Raw genomic sequence first — 24,739 nt, 5'->3', positions numbered from 1 at the left:
TGACCAACAGATGATTGTGAAGTTAAGGGATGTGAATCCCACATCATAAGAATTGGGGAAGTGAATCCTGCATCATAAGAATTGAATGAGAAAGGCACGATTGATAAAGTTGGCAAGAGTGAAGCCAGCGGAGAGATGCTGACAAAAAGGGGCGAAGCCTGAAATCCCTATGAACAGTGTGTTGACAGTCGTGAACCCGAGCGAGGGATGTCCACAGTGAATTGTTTAGCGAAGCAAAAAGGGGTGAAACCGAAGAACTGTTCAAAAAGACATTAAGATTTTTGAATTCAAGAAAAGCCATAGTGCACCCGAAAGAGGGAGGCTGACGTCCGAGAGGGGTCCGAGCCCGAAAGAGGGAGATCCAGGGGTGGAAAGTCATCACCCAAAGTCAAGTGAGAAAGGAACAGTTTTTTTTTCGATTGGATACGATTTGTGAGGGTTCTGCCATCACCCAACGTATATGTAGAACAGAACTGTTTGTTGAATACAACACGCCCTCAAAGGCACGAGACTCTTTTTTGAAAGAGACTCAACCATTGAAGACCCTGATAGCTGGTACGGAACTGTCGGCTCGTGCTGGGAAAGCTAGAGTGTGTGCTGTGCTCAGGAGATCCACCTTGTCCCGTGCTCTAAGCTTGGGGAAGGAAGACCCCTGGCAATCGCATCCTTACTTATTATTTGTGAACACTTTTTGAAACCCCTATCCCACACCCTTTCTGTACTTAGTTGTAAGGATTTGGCAATAGTTTTTGTTTTAGTATAGGCCTTTTATTTTGACAAGACACCACAAGGACTGCCTTTTTTACATTTGATGGTCAAAGCTTGTTCCCATCTCAGATTTAAGTTTAGGTTGGGCGTTTTCCCACCCTGCATTCACAGTTTAACAAACACCCTTGAACTGTGATCAGTTGTGTATGTCTTTACAGTGGCCACCGTGAGTTCCTTACTGTCATGATGCCGGCTCCCGGGGAGCCGGTTCAAGCCCTGCGTCCCCGAAAGCGGACATCCAGTCCCCAAGGAAGGACTCGGCAACCCCATATAGGGGCCCTTTGGACAGTGTCCTGGCGCCTATGGCGCCAGGCTCATAAAAGACATCAGTCCTGGCGCCATAGGCGCCAGGCTCATTATGGGAGGGCTTGGGTGCACTTACCTGATGCAGACCATGCTGCAGGATCCCGGCCTCCTTGAGGCCTGAAAGGAACTACTTTACCTGTGGGACTAATTTACCATCCGGGCGTGGTCGGGGAAGGATACATACCTGATTGGAGGAAGGATACATACCTGGAACTTCTTCCAAGGCTATTTAAACCCCACCCGAACAGCCACACGTGCTTCGCGTTGTTCTGCATCTAGCAGCTGGACGCTCACCGTGTCTGCTCCTGCATCCTGACTTCTGCCACGCCTGCCAGCATCCTGGATCACCTGCAAAGGAAGTGAAGAAGAGAACAGAAGAAGGAAAAGTCCTTACCTGCTTAATCCGCATCCCGGAGACATCTCGCCGACAATCCTGAAAAGGAAGACTTTTATTTAAAAGCTCATTGTGTCGATCGCTGCAGCGCCGCATTCCACTCACCTTTACAGGGCGCCTCCATGTTCAGCAGCGATCATCCGGATTCGCAGTCACGCCCCAGTGCCTAGGGAGAAAAAGAACAGAACAAAAGGTGAGAGAGAGAGAAGGGAATAAGGAAAGCTAAATCTCCATGTTAAGACTTACCTGTTGATTCATTCCCTCTTCATTTCGGGTCCACGCCGCATCCTGGCATTTCCGGACCCCGACCCCGGCCCCTAAGGGGAAAAAGAGACATCAGCGAAAATGAGCGAATGAAAAGTAATTACCAAAAACGCTCATTAAAGACTTACCTGATTTCTACAAGGATTGCACCTCTCATCTCGGGTCGGTGCCTGTTCCCCAGCATTCCGTACCCCGGCCCCTATGGGGGAAAAAGACACTAGCATTAGTACATTAATGCATGGACACAAGGGGAACCTCTTATCAAAAAACTTACCTGGAAGCCAAGCAAGTTTGGTTCTCACCAATCCGAAAATCCAGTGAAGTAACTGGATACCAACGCGCCCCTGCATCAGAAGCAGGATGGAGAGCTCGTCCTTCCAGACCCTAAGGTGAGACGCTACGAGGATCACAGAAGGGTTTCGAGGAGGGTGAGGGGAAAGTGGGAGGCCGATTGCATTACCCCGCAGACAGTTAATCCCCTATTTTCACCTACAGAAGGATACTTCTGCAAGCCAGACAAGCCAGATTTGGGGGCCCGGTCCAGTCCGTCTTCCGAACCCTGCGCATCACCTTAGAAGAGGTCAGCAGCTCGAACCAGGCCAGCGCCTCCGTGGGAGTCAGGTGAGCATAACAGAACGCGAAGCCTTCCTACAAATTCCCACCAAGGCGCTGTGGAAAGTTCTGAGACTGATCAGAGTTGGCCCAATTACTGGGGGAATTACGGGCCGAAGTACATGCCGCTCGTCAAGAGACTAATGCCCTCAGGAGGGAATTAATAATATCAAAGGAAAGAACTGATGACCTGGCAAGACAGCTTTTGCAAGGTCAAGCTGGGCAAACTCCTCTACCCGGTTCCGGAGGGAATCCTGCTCCTGTGGCTTCCAGTAACCCTGTGCAGATTAATCTACCTGGAAACATGCCGCTGGCCCCACCCAAACGCTTTGCTGGGGACCCCAAACGATTCGCCGTATTCATCAATCAGTGTCGTTTGCACTTCCTATGCACACCTGGGGCTTTCCCTAATGATCAGACCAAGGTAGCCTTTGTATTGTCATATCTCAGCGGCTGCGCTGCCGATTGGTCAGTTCCACTGGTTACTCAAGATGACCCGATTCTCTGTGATTTTCAAAGGTTTCAAGCAAGCATGGAAAGGTTATTTGCTCGACACTCTCAGGGGCAGGCTCTGGATGACGAACTTCTATCCCTGCGACAGGGCAATCAGGACCTCCTATCCTATATTGCAACCTTTAATAGACTAATTGTGGAAACGGGATGGCCAGAGGATAAAAGAGTCACATTGTTTTATCGAGGCCTACACGGAGAAATTAAAGATGTCTTGGCCCAAGTTGTAAATCTGCCCCAAGAATGCACAGAGTATATAGACTTAGTGGTCCAATTGGATCACAGACTTCAAAACAGAAAAGCAGATCGGTCCAGGTTTGAGACCCGGGTGTTGGTCAAGACCCATGCTAATCCCAAGGGAGTTGATGTCTCTGAGCCTATGCAAATTGGAGGGGTTAAAGGACCCTTAACTCAAAAGGAACGTGAAAGGAGGCGGAAGTTAAAATTATGTTTTTATTGTGGGAATTCTGGACACTTTCTACGAGATTGCCTGGCAAAACCGCCCCGAAAGGCGGTAGGAGCTGCTGATAAAAACCATGAAGACTCTGTTTCGGGAAACGACTCCGCCCGACAAGTGTAGGGGTCCGCTTGCCGAGCTTGAAAACTAACTCTCAGACCTCGCATTTCATTGTGCCAATGGTTCTCGTAGATCCAGAACAGCCTAAGCGGTTGCATGCAATAAAGGCATACATCGATAGTGGGGCTATTGGAAACTATGTGGATCGTGAATTGGTTTCTAGGATTAACCTCCCTCTCCGTCCTAAAACCAGCAAAGATGTCATCACCACAGTCGATGGAACTGAAATTGCCTCTGGACCGGTAACTCATTCCACTACTGAGGTGACTCTTATTGGTCCCGACGGCCATCGGGAAGGTGTTGTGTTTGATGTAATCAAGGCTTCACAGTTTCAGGTTATTCTTGGAATCCCTTGGTTAGAGACACATAATCCTCGAATTGATTGGCGAGCTAAGAGAATAACCTTCCCGGATTGTACACAAACCTGCTACCCAGAAAGCCTGAAGATTAATCTAGCATCTGTAACCTCTGCCTCCATGCAACTACCTACGGAATACTAAGACTTTCAGGACGTCTTCCAAAAGGAACAGGCCAACACGTTACCTCCTCACAGATCGTACGATTGCCAAATCGATCTGGTGCCCGGTGCCCTTACCGAACCTGAGAATCTGCATTTGAGACAATATTTGGATCAATACCTAGCTAATGGTTTTATTCGCCCGTCAAAGTCCCCGGCATCCTCGGCTTTGTTCTTCGTGCCCAAAAAAGAAAGCGACGAATGGAAAACTGCCTTCCGTACTAAATACGGATTATTCGAGTACCAGGTGATGCCTTTCGGATTGTGTAACGCGCCGGCTGCCTTCCAATACTTCATGAATGATGTCCTTCGGGAACTCGTCGATGTTCGTGTTCTCGTATATATCGATGACATTCTGGTGTACTCCTCTTCGGAATCTGATCACAGAAAACACGTCAGGGCAGTACTTGAAAAACTGCGCCAACACAAACTATTTGCTAAATTGGAGAAATGTGTTTTCAATACCACAGAAGTCGAGTTTCTAGGTTTCATCCTGACACCCAAAGGAGTCCAAATGGACTCAAGAAAAGTGGATGCCATCCTCAAATGGCCATCACCTAGCTCTGTAAAAGGGGTTCAAAGCATGCTCGGCTTTGCCAATTTCTATCGCAGGTTTATCCCGGAATTTTCATGCGTGGTACAACCCATTACTGCACTCTTGAGGAAAAATAAACGTTTTGAATGGTCTGAAGAAGCCGAGCAGGCCTTTCAGGATTTAAAAGCTAAGTTTACCTCCGTACCTATATTGAAACACCCGCGTCCAGATCTCCCTTATGTCGTTGAGAAAGACGCATCCAGCCTAGCCATGGGAGCTGTCCTGTCCCAAAGAGATCCCAAAACCAACCAACTGCATCCCGTAGCATTTTGGTCCAGAAAATTCTCGGCACCCGAGGTTAATTATGCAATCATGGACAAAGAACTGTTAGCCATTAAGTCCGCTTTTAAAGCCTGGCGGCATTATCTGCTTGGCGCTCGACATACCATCACAGTGATCACTGATCACCGGAATTTACAGTATTTGAAAACCGCCAAGGCTCAGTCATCACGGCAGCTCCGATGGGCTTTGTTTTTCGCTGAATTTGATTTCGTGATTACCTATCGACCTGGCTGCAAGAATGGCAAAGCAGACGCCTTATCCCGAATTGGAATGGGAGAATCTGATACAAACTCAGAACCAGTACCAATAATTCCCGAACAGAGGATTCTAGGCATGACTTCGTTAAAGACGCTTCAAGTCATTCAAGCCAGAGTGAAACAACTCCTGGACCCTACAACCTTACAGGAATGGATACAAAAGGGATCAGACTTTACCATAGATAATGGTTTACCTTATTTCCAAGGACGCTTATTCCTGCCACATAAGGAATTACACGAACTAGTTATTTCCGGTTATCATGATACATTAATAGAGGGACACCCCGGTATTGCCAAGACAGAGGAAAAGGTGAAACGACAATTTTGGTGGCCCTCTTGGCGAAAAGATGTTAAATCTTTTGTGATGTCCTGTGGTGTTTGCGCCCAAAATAAAAGTCAAAAGAAAAGACCAGCTGGTCTCCTTCAACCTCTAGACATACCGCCAGCACCCTGGCACACCCTACCAATGGATTTTATCACGGACCTGCCTCCTTGTTCGGGGTACAATACTATTCTGGTAATTGTGGATTTGTTTTCCAAAATGGCCCACTTTATTCCTTTGAAAGGTTTACCTTCAGCTTCTGTCCTAGCCAAAGAATTCCTCGAAAATATTGTTCGGCTACATGGATTCCCATCTATACTAATCTCTGACCGGGGAAGCCAATTCATTTCCCACTTCTGGCGCAAATGTTGTCAAATGGCGCAGATCGACGTAAGATTATCGACCAGTCACCACCCTCAGACCGATGGTCAGACCGAGAGGAGAAATCAGACCCTTGAGCAGTACTTACGGTGTATGTTACAGCAATCTGAAAGCAACTGGAAAGACATTCTTTGGATAGCTGAATATGCATATATTAATTCGGTACACTCTGGAACTGGCCACAGTCCTTTTTATACTTTGTTTGGGCATCACCCTCGAACCTGAAACCTTGACTCACCTCAGAACCTCGGAATGCCTGCAGTAGAACATCTGCATTCTACAATTACCCAAGCCTTCAAAGAGGCAACTATGCATTTACGACAAGCCAAGAGAAAATACAAGGAGAATGCTGATCTACATCGGAGTGAAGCACCTCCGTATCAGATTGGGGATCAAGTGTGGTTAGCTACCAGACATTTACCACTCAAAGGGCCTCGAACTTTTAACCCAAAATATCTGGGACCTTATTCTATTACGGCAATAATTAACCCAGTGGCTGTTAAACTTGATTTACCAGTTAGTATGCGAATTCACCCTGTTTTTCATGTGTCGCTTCTGAAACCAGTGGTACCCGGAACCCGACTACTCAAACCTCCAGAACCTATTCTAATAGATGGCGAGCCCGAATTCGAAGTGAAGAACATTTTAGACTCAAAAATGTTTAGGTCAAAACTGTTGTACCTAATTGATTGGAAGGGGTACGGACCTCAGGAGAGGTCGTGGGAACCCAGCGACCATGTGCATGCACCTCGATTAGTCAGGAAATTCCACCGACTCTTCCCAGACAAACCAAAACCCCCGGAGGGAACAACCTTGGGAGGGGAGGGAGTGCTGTCATGATGCCCGCTCCCGGGGAGTCGGTTCAAGCCCTGCGTCCCCGAAAGTGGACATCCAGTCCCCAAGGAAGGACCCAGCAACCCCATATAGGGGCACTTTGGACAGTGTGCGCCAGGCTCATAAAAGACATCAGTCCTGGCGCCATAGGCGCCAGGCTCATTATGGGAGTGCTTGGGTGCACTTACCTGATGCAGACCATGCTGCAGGATCCCGGCCTCCTTGAGGCCTGAAAGGAACTACTTTACCTGTGGGACTAATTTACCATCCGGGCGTGGTCGGGGAAGGATACATACCTGGAACTTCTTCCAAGGCTATTTAAACCCCACCCGAACAGCCACATGTGCTTTGCGTTGTTCTGCAGCTGGACGCTCACCGTGTCTGCTCCTGCATCCTGACTTCTGCCACGCCTGCCAGCATCCTGGATCACTTGCAAAGGAAGAGAAGAAGAGAACAGAAGACGGAAAAGTCCTTACCTGCTAAAGCCGCATCCCGGAGACATCTCGCCGACAATCCTGAAAAGGAAGACTTTTATTTAAAAGCTCATCGCGTCGATCGCTGCAGCGCCGCATTCCACTCACCTTTACAGGGCGCCTCCATGTTCAGCAGCGATCATCCGGAATCGCAGTCACGCCCCAGCGCCTAGGGAGAAAAAGACCAGAACAAAAGGTGAGAGAGAGAAGGGAATAAGGAAAGGTAAATCTCCATGTTAAGACTGACCTGTTGATTCATTCCCTCTTCATTTCGGTTCCGCGCCGCATCCTGGCATTTCCGGACCCCGGCCCCTAAGGGGAAAAAAAGACATCAGCGTTAATGAGCGAATGAAAAAACATTACCAAAAAACGCTCATTAAAGACTTACCTGATTTCTACAATGATTTCACCTCTCATCTCGGGTCGGTGCCTGTTCCCCGGCATTCCGTACCCCGGGCCCCTATGGGGAAAAATACACTAGCATTAGTACATTAATGCATGGACACAAGGGGAACCTCTTATCAAAAAACTTACCTGGAAGCCAAGCAAGTTTGGTTCTCACCAATCCGAAAATCCAGTGAAGTAACTGGATACCAACGCGCCCCTGCATCAGAAGCAGGATGGAGAGCTCGTCCTTCCAGACCCTAAGGTGAGACGCTACGAGGAATCACAGAAGGGTTTCGAGGAGGGTGAGAGGGGAAAGTGGGAGGCCGATTGCATTACCCCGCAGACAGTTAATCCCCTATTTTCACCTACAGAAGGATACTTCTGCAAGCCAGACAAGCCAGATTTGGGGGCCCGGTCCAGTCCGTCTTCCGAACCCTGCGCATCACCTTAGAAGAGGTCAGCAGCGCGAACCAGGCCAGCGCCTCCGTGGGAGTCAGGTGAGCGTAACACTTACACTCCCTCAGCATTTGATGGGTCTGGTCAGTCGTCCGCTGCTCGCGCTGGCTCTCAGTGGACCTTTCCCAGCTCTGTACGCTCTGCAGTAGAAACCTTACACCAGAGCGGGATACAGGACATACAGAGCTTCTCTCTCTTCCTCAGGACAGCTGGCCTCAGTACCGCTTCCCGCTGAGCATCCTCTGCATGCCACAGGAATCCCAACATCAAACATGGTTTCTGCACGGCGTCCCACTGCCAGCACAGCATTGACTCCAACTTCTGTGACTTCCTGATGCTCTCCCTTGCCTGCACCTGAAAGGCCTTTAAATGTTAAAGGTCCCGCTCGGGTGTGGGTCAGTATAATAACTAAACCGCTCCTTACAGTTTGGTAACTCTGGGCCCCTCTTTCTCGTCTCAGTACTAAGAGATTTGAAGTCCATAATGTTCGTATTTGGTTTTCTATTATTTAATCCACTTTGTTTAGGGGATTTACATGATATATTTTTTAGGGGGTGATTTCAAAGTGAGGACTGGTTTTCTCTTGGGTCTATAACCTGAACACAATGCAGAACCATCACTCCGAAGATGAGTAGTATTAACTCCCTGACATATAGATATATATATCTCATTTTCATGTTTGCAAAAAGGGTTCTCATGTTTGGTAACTTGGGTAAATCTGGGAGGGGAAACTTTACTATGACAATATTCCATTAAATATTCAGGCGCCATGGAAACCCCATCCTCAGAAGAGGATGAACACTGCGTCTCCTCTGACTGAGTCACCACATTACCTTGACATCCTTCTCCTCCCATGTGATCCTCCATCCTAACACCACCCCCAGGGTAGGATCAGCTAGCAGCTGCCTTTTCTTGGCCACATGGGAGGCGGCTTTAGATTGGGATTCTGTGATGACTCCGCAGGATTCATCACAGAGTGCAGTGCTAGTGAGACACTGCTTCTCAATCGGCACACATCAGTACCAACCATGCATGTAACACCATACAGCTCCCCAAGCAGCCTTGAACCACAACATCATTCAAGGTATTTGTGTGGCAGCTACTCTTTTCTTGCTGTAGAGCTGCCTCGTCATGGACTATTGGTGGCAGCACGAGAAAAGAGCACATACAGAAGATTTGAGGGGCTCACCAATCCTGCCCCGGCCCCTTGCTCCCACTTATGAAGCCCCTCTCAGTGCTGTCTGCTGTAAGGAGCTAATGGTCGCAATAGTGAAGACAGACACAAGTGGTACACGGTTCAAGGGTGCTTATTGAACTTTAATGGGTTGGTAAAACTCCTAACTAACCCCAAGTCTAAAGATGGGAGCAAGCTACGACCATCAAAGTATAAATAATACAGTCCTAGTGGAGTCTTATCAAAATAAAAAGGGCCTATACTAAAACCTATCACCAATCCTTCTAAATACAAATGGTGTGGGAAAGTGATGTATGCAAAAGAAGTCGTGTTCATGAAATAATAGGTCAGAATAGTTGAATGGTAAACTTCCCGTTCCCCACGTTTCAGCATGGGACAAGGCAGCACACTCGACCTTTGAACACCCTCTAGCTTCTCTGGCTCTCAGATGTAATTCAGGACATAAGTCAGTGCTTTCCACAACAATGTCTTTTCCCCAAAACAAAGTCTCTTGTTCGCAAGATGCCTGGACAAATACAAAACAAACCAAGTTCCTTCTCTTCTTCAGGTTTTCTTTACAGTTCACAAGTTTGTGTCCACAGTTTCTAATGGGTCTCCCTCACCCGGGCTCAGACACTCACACATGTTCCCAATAGGTCTCCCACAGCCAGGCTCAGACCCGTCATTCACAATTCCTTCTTCCGTAGTTAATCAAAGACTTTCGACTATGCGTGCCTTTGCTTAACCTCTGCATGACCATTTTGATGTATTTCACATTCATTCCTTTCTGATACGATACACCAGAAACAGAGACCTTCGACTGAGCACACCCGCGGTGCCGGACCACTCTTATTTTATCCCTCCTTTGACACTTGCACGCACCAGGTTTCTTTTGTTCTCGGAAACTCACTGGTTGCCGTGTTCACAGTTCTCCTGTATTTCGCCTTCATTCAGGGCATCACCAGCAGCTTGCACCCAGCCTTCTCCCTGCTTCCTGGATATATGTCTCCCTGGCCATGCCACAGCCTCTTTCCAGCACTGAGTCAGCGTCTCAGCCCCACATTCCCCTGCAGTCTCTCAAGGCTTCTTTCTGCACTCTGGCTTTCCAGGTTCTCTCCTTGCTCTCCACTTCTCCCCGAAAGTTCTTACCCCTTGAACTCCTCCTTAATGTTCACACAAGGGACTCCCGCAGCTGGGCTCTGACCCCTCTCAGTTTTCAAAAAGAAATGGTTTTGGACTTCCAGTCCCAGAATGCAATTCCTTGTATGTTACTCCCACTTCATCAGTTCCCTGAAAATGGCATTCTTGCGGTTTGGGAGATAAAGGATTATAAGGGGGTGTTTTACTGAAGTCGGGCACTCCTTTTTCTCCCAGGGGAGGAGCTCTGATGTGGCTGCCGTCAGGCAACCCGAGCTGCCCCTAATTCGGCTCCCTGCAGGCACAGCTCCCACTCCACACTGCAGCCTCCCCTGCACTCACAGGTCCAGTGTTTGGGCAATTCTTCCTCCTCCAGTCCTTCCAGGTTCTCTCCAGCTCGCCTGGTTTTTCTCTGGCTTCTCGCTCAAAGTGTGTCTATGTACTCTTGTCTTTTATACTGTCTGGGATATCGAGCAGGTTTTAGGTGGAGACGGGAATGGTTGAGAAGGGAGGCCTGACCCTGCTCGGCCTCATTATTGGGACAAAATGGAGATTGCACATAGCAATCCGTGGTACATTGGTTCCTATGGGAAATCTTTGTAGCTCTGTTCCTCTTCTTCCTCGTCCCAGTGGTTTTCGAATTGGGGGGCTGGGGAGGAGACATGGTAAGATTCACAATATCGCGCTATGGTTTGGAAAGAAAAGGATGTTTGGTAATTGCAGAAAGAAGACTACTGCATCTCACCTGTGGGCATCCCATTCCCAAGGTCCCTCCACCCAGGTGATCCTTCCGCATTGGTCCACCCCCAGGGTCTGGATCCAAAGGAATGGCCATGCCCTGACAACATGAGCAGAGGATCCAGGGGAAAAAGAAGTGAGAATACCCTTGGGTTTCTCACACTACTTAATGGTATAACAGCCTTCAAGCCTACCTCCTCAGGCTGCCCTCGAGCGTTGCCTACCTTTGAATGGTCAGCACATGCAAAGTCGACTGTTCTTAAGCGCGACCTGCTCAGCTCAAAGTTTCCGGTAGTGAGAGTCTGTGAACGTGGCAATGAGGCCCCCTCACTGTGTTCGAGGTAAGCCCTGCATCTCCCTTCTTAATGTTGCCGCACTGAATACCGCATCCGTGCACATGAAGAGCCTGAGGGTTGCCCTGGATACTGGTCGTGCTTGCAAAGGACCCAGCATGACATGAAACCCGGACCAATTCACACTGGTGACTGATAATTGGCTGACAAGTGCTCTAAGACCCCTTTGAACTGTTGAACAAAGGGACATCACAATGGTCTAAGTCCTGCAGGCTAGCTACTAATAGACATAGAATTGGAAGGACAGGTATACTGGTGAGAGATACCTATGTGATGGCCACGTGTGACCATTGTATCTCTGTGGGCAAGGGACCACAATTACTCGATGGAACAAGATTGTACCCTGTCAGCTGCCTTTCATACTTTTAGTTTTAGTAAAACCGGTTTAGGTGAGTTATAGAGATACGCACAATGCATCCATACAAATGTACAATGGGGCAAGGGTTCTAATATTAAGCACAAAGATTCAATACTTAAAGATGAAGTCTGAGTAATGTAAAGGTATATCCTGGGGTACAGAGATGCAAATTGTTGCAAACCGCACTGCAATATGCACACCATGGTGTATCCTTGTGGACACCAGTGGTGTGTCTGCCAGTTGTGGTGTTAGTCCACTTCGTCCTACGTCTGCTCTCGGGGATTTATGTAATGCCTGAGAGTTCTTTCGAGACTGGGTATAGACCCGATGTTATACTGTGTTGTGAGAAAATGCCGTTCCATTACTTAGGTTGGAGTGTCTTCCTGTTACAAGTGTGGCTCATTGTAAACTGCACATAGGTTGAGCGATGCAGTTGGGGTAAAGGAGAAGGAATCCCAGCCTTAGTATTCTAGAGGGGAACAGAGCCCCCAAGATGCAAAATGCAGTCCCCCTTCCACAGTACCCCATGTACCAGCGCAAATCATAAGCTCACTCCAGGAACTTCAGAGGAACCTCTGGGCGTAGACAAGTGCAAACCTGTCAATTTGTCAATTGCCATTTCCTGTTTTAATTAATCCTTTCTTTGAAAGTTCTATGACTGGGCAGCTGCCTGCGGCACTGCACCACGTCTCCCTATACTACTAAAGAAGCACTGCCCACTGCTCATTTACCATGTTTTGCTGAGGTGCGTATGTGCGATTATACAAGTCAAGAGTTGTTTTGCAAACACATTGCGCACACAAACAACATAAAAATCAATTGATTTATATTCTAATTTAATCCGAAGGTGATGCAGCCCGACACGTGTTTTGAGCGACTTGCTCTTCTACTGAGGCTGCATGTTGATTGTACAATTGAATAAAAGTGTACAATTGATAAATACATAACCGGTATGGCGGACCCGAGCACAAAACAAGGCAGTTCAATGGTCAGAACCCGACCGTAACAAATAATCATTCAATGCATAAATTGTCAAGAGAAAATTACAAGTCAAGGCATATTGACATATAAATCAAGTTGCAGAAACAAAAATTATACAACCTATCTTGTGTACGCTTATCGAATTTGGGCATTGCCGGAAGGTGAAAGAAAAATAATAAAGGGAATGAAAATAAAAGAGCTTCATTAGCATTGTAGGGTAAAGTTGGCCATACATTTAGTCAAATTGAATGGAAAGTCATTGAAAAATACCTGGAAACCGGAATTTCCTTTGAAAGCACTGAAGGGAAGACAATATGAGTGAAGAACATTTTAGGCAGCGGCCATTAGATATTAGATTAAGTGCAAAGAAATGACATTGTGTTTAAGGTCTCACCAATTGAGCATTAGCGCCTTGCATGTAGGTGAAGTGTAAGCAGCAAGTTATATGGTCACACTTACCCAGAAATGTGTTATGAAAAGAATTAATTCTACCGTAGGCTCACTGTAAAGCAATTTGATCAAATATATGGGTCAGATCGGTGAAAATAATAGTACTTCATTTAATTGTGGGTTAAAAGAATTGCAAGCAACATACCTTTTGAATCGCAGTTGCAAGGCAGGCATATATATAAATCGTGTCTACGATCTCGCTGGGATCAGTAGTTGCATGCGAAAAGCCATCGGCGGTCAGCCGGACCAGGCAGGAAGGGAAAGAAACAAAGCACTTCAATTAGCAAAATTAAGGGCCGTCTAGACGGTCAATCTTGTGCGCGAGGACCCTCAGACCACTCTAGGGGTCCACGCGAAAGTGTAAGACTTACCAGCGTATCCGCTGTACGAATGAAACAGGAGCCGGGCGTTCGTGACTCCTGGTGAGCAATATTGCAACGCAACCGCGTTGTAGCATGGCCGCGTACGACCGTGCGGGCTGACAAGACTGCCATCTTGAGTGCGTTTGTGACCAATTGAAAGTTACAAAAAACAACAATGACCTCGTGCAAAGTACTTGATACCAAGGAAGTACCAGGAACATAAATGATGCAATGGGTTGCGAGAATAGGGGCTCGAAAAATGTATTTATAATTAGAATTGCTATTGTAGAGATTTGTATATAATTAATAATGTGAATAAGCAAAGGGTTGGAATACAACCAGGACAACACCTCGTATGGGAAGAGATGAGCCGAAGAATAATTGCATGGAAAGGGGTAGGTATCATCATGAATGAAATATATATGCTCTAGATAAACAATATATGCCAGATGGCCAGCGGATTATTAAATTCATCTCAGGGGGACATATGCCAGATGATCAACGGATTATTAGGTTCATCTCAGGGGGACATAAATACCTTGCACTGGGGTGGTGGTATATACGGGTGTATGCCAATTGTATGTGCCTGATCAATGCCGATCTGCGAGGTGGCTATGAGAATTATATAATCAAGTTGAACTAAGTGGATGGCCAACATTGGGTGTAATTACAGACAATGAATTTCAAAAAAGTATAGGGAGCCTGGTTTGAGAAGAGCATAAAGTGCTTGGTCACAAGAATACAGATAATTCATGGTCCGTATTGAGGCCATGTGTGACAGTTCTCTATTGGCAGATGAGGCGGGCTTCCAGTTGCCTCAGGTTGAGGACTAGGTTTCCCCCTCGTTGGGGTAAGGTCACTTTAGCCATCCCTGCAAATTTGATCAGTGCTTTGTCGTCCATCTGATGGACTTGTTGCCAATATACAGACAAGGGATATTTAGAATCAACTTGGGAAATGGATGACAAGTGCTCCCTCATACGAATTTTCAAAGGTTGTATAGTACTGCAAATATAGCGTTGTCCACATATAAATAAGATACAATATACGCAAAATTTAGTGTTGCAATTAATGAAAGCATTAATTTTGTGTGTGCCGAAGTGGCCAAATTCGATTTTAGAAATTTCATATGCAAAAATAAAAAAATACACATCGAACAACCACCACATTTATGAAACCCATTATTAAGTGGTTGATGTAGTCAAGTATGTTTGTGTTGTCAGCTAGACATAAAGGAAGGTGAAAGGATGTTCTTGAGGTTGTTAATTTTGGTATAAATAAAGTTTGGTGAGGCATCCAGCCATGGACTGATATCTCTATCAAGCTGGAGAATATGCCAATGTCTTTTGACTGTTGTACAGACCAAAACTATCTGCATTGTATCTTGTGATGAATTTAAGTTTGTTGCCATGTGAGCTTGTAGAAAATACTTTAGGAGTAAGCTGGTCCTCTCTCATCGTGGATTTAACCTCCCGTTCCGCTTTATCGAGGAGGCTTTTATCATACCCTCTTGCCGGGAATCTGTCGGATTAGGGCACATTCCATAGTGAAATCCTCATTTAATGAGCAGTTGCGTCTGGCACGGACAAATTCACCTTTAGATATGTTTTTGGAGACTGATTTCTTGTGACAATTGGGCGAATGGAGTACAGCCTTAACTGATGTAGACTTGCGCTAAGTCTTGGTTGCAAATTTGTTATCAAATATGCTGATAGAGGGATCCAAAAAATGGATACTACTGTAGCTGGAGGTGTGTGTACACTTAATGCCCCAATGGTTGTTGTTAAGGTAAGACACAAATTCATTAAGATCATCTGTAGAACCCTTCCAAATCAGAATCCCATCATCTATTTATCTTTTCCATGCGTGGATATGTGGCAGGAATGTAGCATTGGAAAAAACAAACTGTTGCTCATAAGGATGCATGAAAACGTTTGCGAGGGCAGGAGCATAGCTGGCTCCCATCACTATACCTATTAGTTGTCTATAGTAGGTTTTGTTAAATAAAAACACATTATTAGTGAGTGCACATAATTGCAATTCCTTTACCAATTCAATATGTTCGAAAAATGAGGCCGAATGTTCACGGAAAATATAATCAACGCTGTCAACTGCCTGTTGGTGGTTAATTGAGGTGTATGAGGTTCTAACATCAAGCGTCACTAATAACTTATTTGGCAGCACTGGGAGCTGGTCTAAAATTTGTAGGATATGCATGGTATCTCGAATGTAACTAGGGATGGTATTTACATGTGGTGCAAGACATTCATTGATGTAGATTGAGATCGGCTCAAAAATGCCACTGCCGCCACTCAGGATTGGTCCCCCTTCAGGTATTTTCGTAAAAGATTTATGTATCTTGGGTAGGAAGTAGGCTGTAGGAATCACTGGGCCGTCAACATTTAAGAATTGTTTCTCGGCATCAGTTAGAAGACCTCTAATATGCCATTTCTAAATGGCAATTAATTCTTAATTGTTGACGGCCCAGTTAGTAAAGACAGACACAAGTGATCACAGTTCAAGGGTGTTTATTAAACTGTATAAATGGGGAAATAAACACCTAATCTAAACCTAAATCTAAGATGGGAGCAAGCTACGGCCATCAAATAAAAATAAGGCAGTCCTAGTGACGTCTAGTCAAATAAAAGGACCTATACTTTAAAAAAACACTATTGCCAAACCTTACAACTAGATACAAAAAGGGTGTGGTATAATGTTCACAAGAAAGAAAGAAGTGTTCACAAATGATAAGTCAGGATGTGGTAACCGGAGTCTCCCTTCCCCACATTTTGAGCACGGGACCAGGCGGGACCCCTGGGCACAACAAGCTCTCGAGCTTTCCCAGCATGAGACGACCGTTCCGTTCTCAGCTATCGGGGCCTTCGGTAGATAAGTCGCTTTCATGAAAAAAAAAGTCTCTGGTCTCCGAGGACCTGATGTATTCAAAATAACAAATGGCGGGCCTTGTGCATAGGCACGTTATAAATACCATACCATGCCATGTCACATCATATCAGGGGGAGCATTAAATGTGAAGCGGCTCCTCCCGCTCTTTGTCTGGTGAATCTAGGATCTAGGCTTCGTAGGGGGGGGGAGAGGGTATCTGCGGGGATTGTTTTTTGGAGATGTGCGCGGTGAGCTAAGTGGGTGCAGTATTGTGGATGCAGCAGTTTGTGATTGAGAGGATTTTCAACTCAATACGTGCCTGGATGGGCAGCCAGTGAGCTTCACGTCTCATTCGGGAGATGTGGTCAGATCTTTTCGCGTCGTATGAAGTGTTGATCGACTTTTTGATGACCAATATGAAGGAAATATTGTTAGATCAACATAGGGTTGCTACTTGATTGTATTATATATTTTTTTAATGTTTTTGAATCAATTACAAAAATAAATGTATACATTTCTTCAATTAAAACAAATTACAGTATAATAATATTATTTCGTGTTGAATTCTGTACTCTGATTTATTCTGGGAAGTGTTCAGTTGAGTTTTATAGGTGACTGTTATAAAAAAAATGTAATTGTGTTATTTGAAAAATATTGCACCATATAATTGTGAAATTTATGGCAAGTATCCTCACATGCTATGATACTTTATTGAAGAGGATTATGTCCTTGCTTGGAGTGACCAGGTTGTCACCTCAGTGTGTCCTGAGGTGCTATTCGTTTTCAGATCTTTTTAGGCCCCAGACAGCTCGAAGGACGTTATTTTGGATCAATTGTAATTTAGTTAGGTTTTTGTTGGAAGTTCCAGTGGGTTTAGCGTTGCAATAATCAGTTTGCTGCTGATAATGGCCCTCGCCAGAGTGAGGCAGAAGTTTGGGGAGAGGAATTTTCTGGAGTGGTTGATAGGTTTAGTGGCCTAGGTAGCAGAGGAGGCAACAGCCTTTACGTGTCTGAACATGGTGAGTTCAGAGTCTAGGTGGACTCCCTGGGTTGTAACGCAGTTCTACACTGGAAACCTTTTGTTTCCTGATGGGAGACCTCAGGTGTCTGGGAGGATCTGCAAGTTTTAAGCAGAGATCAAGTTTACAAGTTGATGTGTGAGGTGTCTAGCTGTAATTGTTTTGTTATGGCTTGTGGGTTTTGTTTAGCCGCTTGTGTGGGTGAGATTAATGAGCATGTGCTGAGTGAGGATGGATGAAACGTTCGATGGTTAGTAGGTTCTGTTCCCTGTGTGTTTTGTCCCGCTGGGATCTTTCAAATTGGTCTTGGTGATGGAAAACAATTTGACAGAGGGTTCAAGTGGAATTTTGGGAGATTTGTCTGAGGGAATGTACAGTGAGTCGGTTGGATTGGACTTGGGCGGGACGGTGTCTCTACCTTCTCTAGCCTCTCTATGAATCATGCTCAACCTATGGGCTAACCTGTGAGGCCTGCCTGAGGCTTCTGCGTCTTTTGTTGACGTCCAGCTCCCTGCATCTAACAAGGACATGGCATGGCCTCAAAATGTGGTGAATGTTTGCCCTTGCATTTGAAAGGGAAACCTGACCCCCCATTCTTACAAAGCATTTGTAGCTGGGCCATAGTCCCAAGAAGAGGTCCTCTAACAGCTGAAGAGTAAGGTCCCTTCTTCATCAGATTCTGTGGATCCTATTGTACCCCTGTCTGAGACATTTTTCGGAAACAATGATATTTGTGATCAGCTTTGTTCCAAAGCAGTATCATACCCATAATGCACCGGAGCAGCTGCAGGTCTTCCTTTACCATTATTTGTCATTGCCACTACCCACGAAATCCCTTCTCAATCAAACTGCAACCAGCACATGCAATGGCTGCGTATTTTCCCTGGTGTAGTATTCATAGGCCCCTTTACCATGCCTTCTTCAAACTGGTGCCCACGTCCCATTGCGGCTTTCTTGAAGCGTGCAGTGGTTCACCCCCACTCCCCACCTCTGAAAAAGGCTTCCATGGATCTGAATGTCCCAGCTAATTTTCACCCAATCTCGCTTCTGCATGCTCTGATGAAGATTCTTGCAACCATTTCGACCCCACATCCGAGAAACTTTTTGGAATCTCATGCCATCCTAGACCCCTTTCAATCAGGGTTTCGCCCCTTGATTGGCATAGAATCAGTATTGGTCTCAGCCAACGATGGCCGCTCCCTTTTATTAGATCAGGGCGTTGTAGGTGTTCTCATTTTGTTAAACCTCTGTGCAGCGTTTGATACTATTGACCATGGGTTTCTTTGTCAACGCTTAAGGGAGATTGGTATTGGTGGCCTGGTCTTTGAATGGTTTAAATTTTCTTTGTCAGACAGGGCGTAATCTCTTTCGGTGGCCCTTTTTTTTCTTCTGCTTCTTTTCCTCTCTTGTGGGGTCCCTCAGGGGTTCGCTATTTCTCCTCTTAATATTTATTAGCTCCCCTTCGCTAAGGTATTTCATGCATACAAAAGGAAATTGTCATGGGCGGGAGAATGAACACAGCTAAATGACCTGTTCTATGGGAAGGTACCCACTCGAGAGTTCACAGCCACACTTTAGCTCACTGTACCTCTCACAGAAGGGATATATCCATTTGCATTTCAGTCTTTGTTCTGCCCACATGGGCAGTCCAGCACCGAAATGCCAATCCACCTCTAGGTCAGTTGGTTATGGACTCGGAGAGGATCTTGTAGACGTCGGGGAGGAGAGTGTCACAACTCGTGACAGAGCTGGCTGTGAACTATGTCTCGGTGAGAGCAAGGACATCTAGGTCAAGTTCTTCTAGGTGGTGGCAGATGTCAGGAGTTATTGACAGCAAAGCGAGAGTTAAGAGTAGCGGCGTTTAGCAGGTTGCCACATTTGAAAGTCTTCCAGGGTGGAGTACAGGCTAGCAGTGCATTCGGTGGAAGAGGGGCCCGAGAGAGGGCAGAGGTGGAAGCATGGAGTTACAGAGGAGCCAGACAGGCGCTAGTAGAAGTAGCAGGAGAAGAGGGAAACCTGATGAGAAGCGGGTGCCGCCTATCAAACATGAGGAGATTGGGCTGAGGGCCCTAGGCCAAGACAGTGCCATTCGGGTTAATGATGACCGTGGAAGGAGGCCAAGAGGGCCACCCACTGAGTGCCACCGTTAATGGGAGAGGAAGAGATAGGAGAGAGATCTGTGACCATGTGAAGGATCCATAGGTCTGGTGAGGGAACGATAAAGAGGATTTCGGTGAGATTCTGTCTGGCAGAAGCACTGATGTAGACATCAGAGGGTTTGGTAGGCTGGTTTAAAAGGCCTGGAGGCTTCAATGTTGTGCCCTAAAAGCGCGGTGTAGTTGCAACGAGTGTAAATCGCGCAGTGTAACCTGCAGCGCTCAACACCGCACCCTTGGCCTTCACAGGCTTTGCCACAGATGGCTTGGTAGGCCAGTTTTAAAGGCCTGGTGGCATCAACGTTGTGGAATAAGAAAGCATGGCATAGTCGCAATGAGCGTCGATTGGGCAGCGTGACCTGTGGACCTGCTGCGCTCAACACTGCGCCCTTGGCCTTCACAGGCTTTGCCACAGAGGGTTCATTACCTACTTTCTGTATGGGTGTCATGTTGGTACATTTCTTTTTCCTTTTTGACTGGGATAGACACAAGTTAGTTGTAGAATGAAAGTAACAAAATGTCCCGTAGAAGGCATGTGGCATGCTTCTTGTTCTGTTCTTTCCTCTATCATACGGCATGTGTGCACGCACACATGAATGGAGTTGTGGTTTCTTCTGCAGAAGGGTTGGAGTACAAGATGTGACATTTATCGTTAACCAACTGTAACAGGTTTTCACAACCAATTGTGTTCAAGTGTTTTTATGCATGATGTTCTTTATTGTGCTAGGTGTCTTTTTTCAGAATTGTATGTTTTTTCTGAATGCAGTAGCTTCCATGACACTGAGAAATGCCACCACCTGTGGAATGTGAAATTAAAGCATGTGCCGAATCCACTGGTATGTGGCTGCTAAGCTGTGAATTCCATAAGCAGTCGCCTACAGGAATGCATATGTTGAACTGTTTTTGTGGGAGCAATGTGAGAACTCTGTGTGGATGTGTATCTCAGCCATAGAGTGTCATGTTATACGTGTATCACCAAAGCACCTACAAACTTGAGTGCCATGACGATCACCATGTTTCTAAATCACCAGGTTCTATTTTCCATTACTATGGATTCTTACCCAATGAGCCTCTAGCTACTGCTTCTGCACACTGTAACCTCTCTTTCATTCATTGTGGAAACTAGCATTTAGGTTGTCGGGGTCTAATGTCTTTGTTATGGATTAACCGCTGGCTTCATATGTGGATCTCATTCCATTCTTAGGCTCTTGTCCTTGTGTTGTTATCCTCTTACAGTGTTGATTGGTCCCTGTTTTTGCCTTTGGTGCTCCGTATTGTTTATCTTCTCCAAGCATTACGGACGTTGTCCTGAGATCTTAAGTGGTGAAGTGTCGATTATGTGGGTTGGATGGTCCACCAGTGGTCTGACATATTTGTCATGTCATCATTTAGAGCCACTAGGCATGCATTTTGCCTGTAACTGTCCCTTTCCTACATTTGAGAAGGTCAGCTGCCATGGAGCCCCCCTATGCTTTGTTTTTCTCCTAGCACTGTTTAGCAGTAGTACAACTGAACATATGTTGTTAAGCTCTGTTTTACTGCTACTGCGTGTGTTTTGGGCAGTGTTCAAAATGCACATGTAATATCATGAATCTATCAAGATCTGTTAATTTAAAATCTATTTCAATCCTACAGGGGCTGAGCTGCTGAAAATATCACAAGAGAATAATCAAGAAGACTCTTTTGTCAAACTGCTTCTGAATCCGGCATCTGCAACATCGAATGACATGGTTATACATGGTCTGAAGCAAGAACCCGTTTGCAAACTTAATAAATATTTGCCAGAAAATAAGCTGAACTCATCCCTTGATGGTGACGGAAGTCTTCGCTCTGCCGTTCAGCTAAGAACACACAACGATGAAACTGCTCGATCGTGTAAAGAGCCTGGTTTAAAAGTTGATGAACAATTGGCTCTGAAAAAAGATCAGAACTATTGCACAGAGGAATCGACCCCAGAAGCAAAACCACATCCTTACTTTGAAAGTAGCAAATGTTCCAGGCCGACCAGGAAACAGTTACGATGCATAGGAAGGAAACAATTCCAGTGCAAAGTATGTGGAAAGAGTTACAGCTTTTTAAAAACTTTAAGGGTGCACCAACGCAAGCACCCAGTTACAGCAACTGTAAAATCTGAATCCATCAATGAGAACGTAACCCCAAGTGACGTTAAACCGGAGAGGCGTAGAGTCAAGAAAGACAAACCATATCAGTGCAGTCAGTGTGAGAAAAGCTTCAGCAGGGAGAAATATTTTATCAGACATGAAAAGGTTCACACAGAAGAGAACACGCATGCATGCAAGGTATGTGGGAAAGTCTTTAGTCAGTTTGCCTATCGTATGCAGCATGAGAAAATGCATTCGAAACAAAGGATCTATAAATGTAATCAGTGTGATAAGAGCTTCAGAGGGACGTCTGATTTGAAACGACACCGTAAAACACACTCTGGAGAAAAGCCCTTTCAGTGCAGCGAGTGTGGGAAAAGTTTCAGTCTGGCTGACTATTTAAAGGTCCATCAGAAAATACACACAGGGGAGACACGGTGTATATGTAGTGAATGTGGGAAGTGTTTCTCTAGAGTATCATACTTGAAAACACACAATCGAATTCATACAGGAGAAAAACCCTACACCTGTCCTGAATGTGGGAAAAGTTTCATTGACACTCTACGTCTGAGCAGACATCGGCTGACTCACAAAGGGAAGAAACCTTTTCAGTGCACTGAATGTGGGAAAAGCTTTACTAGTAAAATCAATGTGACTCGTCATGAGAGAAAACATGCAAACGTTGTTATGGCCGAGGAAAAAAGGCTGACAATCGAATTAAAGTGAAACCCACTTGGTGTAAGCTGGCTGTGAGCTACTGCATATCCCAGGCTATGAATGAAGAATGGGGTCTGTTCTTGTGATTGCACATGTGGAAGGAAGATGGCAAGAGAAATGCTTAAACCTATATTCTGCACATAATTGTGACCTCTTCACATCTCAGAAAGCTTTGTCACGTGTGTACTGATGTAGGTACTTGCAGTAGTTTGGGGGTTTGTAAAATAAGCAGACACAATGCAGTCCTTTCCATGGACACTAACTAAAGAGAAGATGCACTTCTACCCAACGGATACAGTGATTTATACAAGGATAAATCAGAGAGCATAATTCCATGTGACATTGCATATATAACCAAGCAATAGATAAAGCTAAAGAAGAATGGAGGATTCTCAGCTGTGAGTACGCCCACCTTACTCGAAAGGAAGGTGTTGAGAGAATCCAAAGGACGCCAGCAAAAGTGAGATTATTTGTGTCTTGATTCCTGATGAACAACATTCAGTTTCTTTTTTCCCACCAGAGTGACATTTAATGACCTGCAAAAAACTATTATGTTCTACCTAGCCTTCAAAAGAAAAGGAGCTCCTCCACTTATAGGCCTAGATTCATGCAAGATGTTATTTATTAACTAGAATAATTCATGTTCTGGTGGGAATTAGAAGAGAAAAGCAAATTAGAGATACTATCCGAAGTACATCTCCGCACCCATTGAGGTGAATGTGCTGAACTCCAGCCTCTGTCCTTTGAAGGCAAAGGAAGAAGGCTACTGATATCACGAGGTATCGCAATGCCAGGATCAACGTGAAAGAAACAACAGTTTTGTATCTAAAGACAGTCACAATAACATGACACCAAACTAGGATACCTGCCAGTGCCCTAAGACATATGGACGCAACTATGATACCCTACAAATGATATAAAGATGCTCCTCTTGCAAATCACAATTAATAGAATGAGCCATTCTTGTTTTCTGGAGCATTGGCACTACATGCCGTCTGACAGTGTTCGTTCCAGGTGAAAATGACCATTTTAAATCTGGCAATGGGCGTAAGTCAAGCACATTTTGATGGCGCAAAGGAGCAGCAGTGGCTCCTCACAATTCCTACACATGACTCCTCTAATATTTGGCAGTTACTGAACATCGGGGCTACAAAGTAGAAGCTATTCCTCAGCATTGCATTCCTTTGCATCTCTGAAAGCGGAAATAATCTAAAAGTAAGAGCAGCAAATGTTTCTCTCAGCGTAGTCACTAATCACCTAAAGGATATCACCAGGGCAGCTGGATGCAGAAGCCTGATAGATGTGGGCCTAAGATCCAGCGCACAAAAGACGCAAACACACTGAGACAGTATTACAGGACAGAACAAAAACCTGCGCTTGAACACACAAGTCTCCCAGATGTCCAAGGCTGCTCAAAGAATCTCCTACAACTGAGAGAAAATAATCATCAAAATGTTTTTTAAAAAGCGGGAAGGAACATACCTTAATGGAGAAGCGCATCCCTGTTCAGGAAATCAATCAAATAAAAGAACCAAAGTGAACCAAAACAACCAATCTAAGTCAACCGGGTCGACATGATTCTTCATGTTCAGACTTTCTAAGATTCCAAATTGTATTTCATTTTGTCTTTTCTGAGACTTACTGAATTATGAGTGCGGAATCTGTCCAATGTGTAACTATTGTTCTTTTGGTAAGAATAAATACTGTAAATTGAACAAACAAATAGGTGTATGATTGTGCTTTGTAGTTTAAATTCAGGAGGCAGAGAAAGGTCCATTTGGGCACAGGTTGTTTGGAGGATGAATGGATGAGACATGGTATCCTTTTGGCAATGTGTTGTCTCCCTTTATCATTCTCTCACGTCTCTCTTCCTTTTTCTGACAGTCTAGGGCTCTTTCTGTATCCTCTCTGAACAGTGGAAACAGCTGTTGTGGAAGCCGGTGGTTAGAAAGGATCCCCAGGGAATGATTTAGTCTTTAACGGGTCATGCTGTGCATTTCTGCATCGCATTTTGTCCCAGCTGATTTTCCACTTTGTCTTGGCCAGGTCTGTTCCTAGAATTCACCAACTAGACTTCCAACAACCACGTGGTGGTGAAGGAGGTACTTTCCTTCTCTCTCTCGGCAGGACCAACCTGGACACCACCCTTACTCTTGGTTCTCTTGCCCACTCCTTTTTACCATCGTAATCCGCATGGTGACCAGGCCAAGCACGGCTTTCACAGGGTACAGAGATGTGCATTTGCTGACAGAGCCATGCATCTTCCTAAACAAGATAAACTGTTAGTACTGTACCGTGATGTCAAGGTGCCCCTCCATATCTGCATCCTATTGCTCGTGTCCACCTCCATAACTCTGAAATGGAGGCTACT

At 45.5% G+C, this 24,739-nt stretch overlaps 1 protein-coding gene across 4 annotated transcripts in view; it reads left to right on the top strand.

Annotated features, from left to right (window-relative positions):
- Positions 1–24,091, top strand: part of LOC138528725 (zinc finger protein ZFP2-like) — a 189,750-nt gene extending 165,659 nt beyond the window's left edge. For all 4 annotated transcript variants that reach the window (XM_069640592.1, XM_069640590.1, XM_069640591.1 and 1 more), the window contains one exon: positions 21,185–24,091. In XM_069640592.1, coding sequence (XP_069496693.1) covers positions 21,185–22,377 — 1,193 coding nt within the window. In that variant the 3' untranslated portion in view covers positions 22,378–24,091. The remainder of the gene's footprint in view (positions 1–21,184) is intronic.
- The last annotated feature ends 648 nt before the right edge of the window (positions 24,092–24,739 follow it).

Source organism: Ambystoma mexicanum, chromosome 7q (assembly GCF_040938575.1).
Source record: "Ambystoma mexicanum isolate Mex_15411 chromosome 7q, UKY_AmexF1_1, whole genome shotgun sequence".
Taxonomy (NCBI): domain Eukaryota; kingdom Metazoa; phylum Chordata; class Amphibia; order Caudata; family Ambystomatidae; genus Ambystoma; species Ambystoma mexicanum.
The sequence above is the reverse complement of the archived record's forward strand: the minus strand, read 5'-3'. Positions and strand labels throughout refer to the sequence as shown.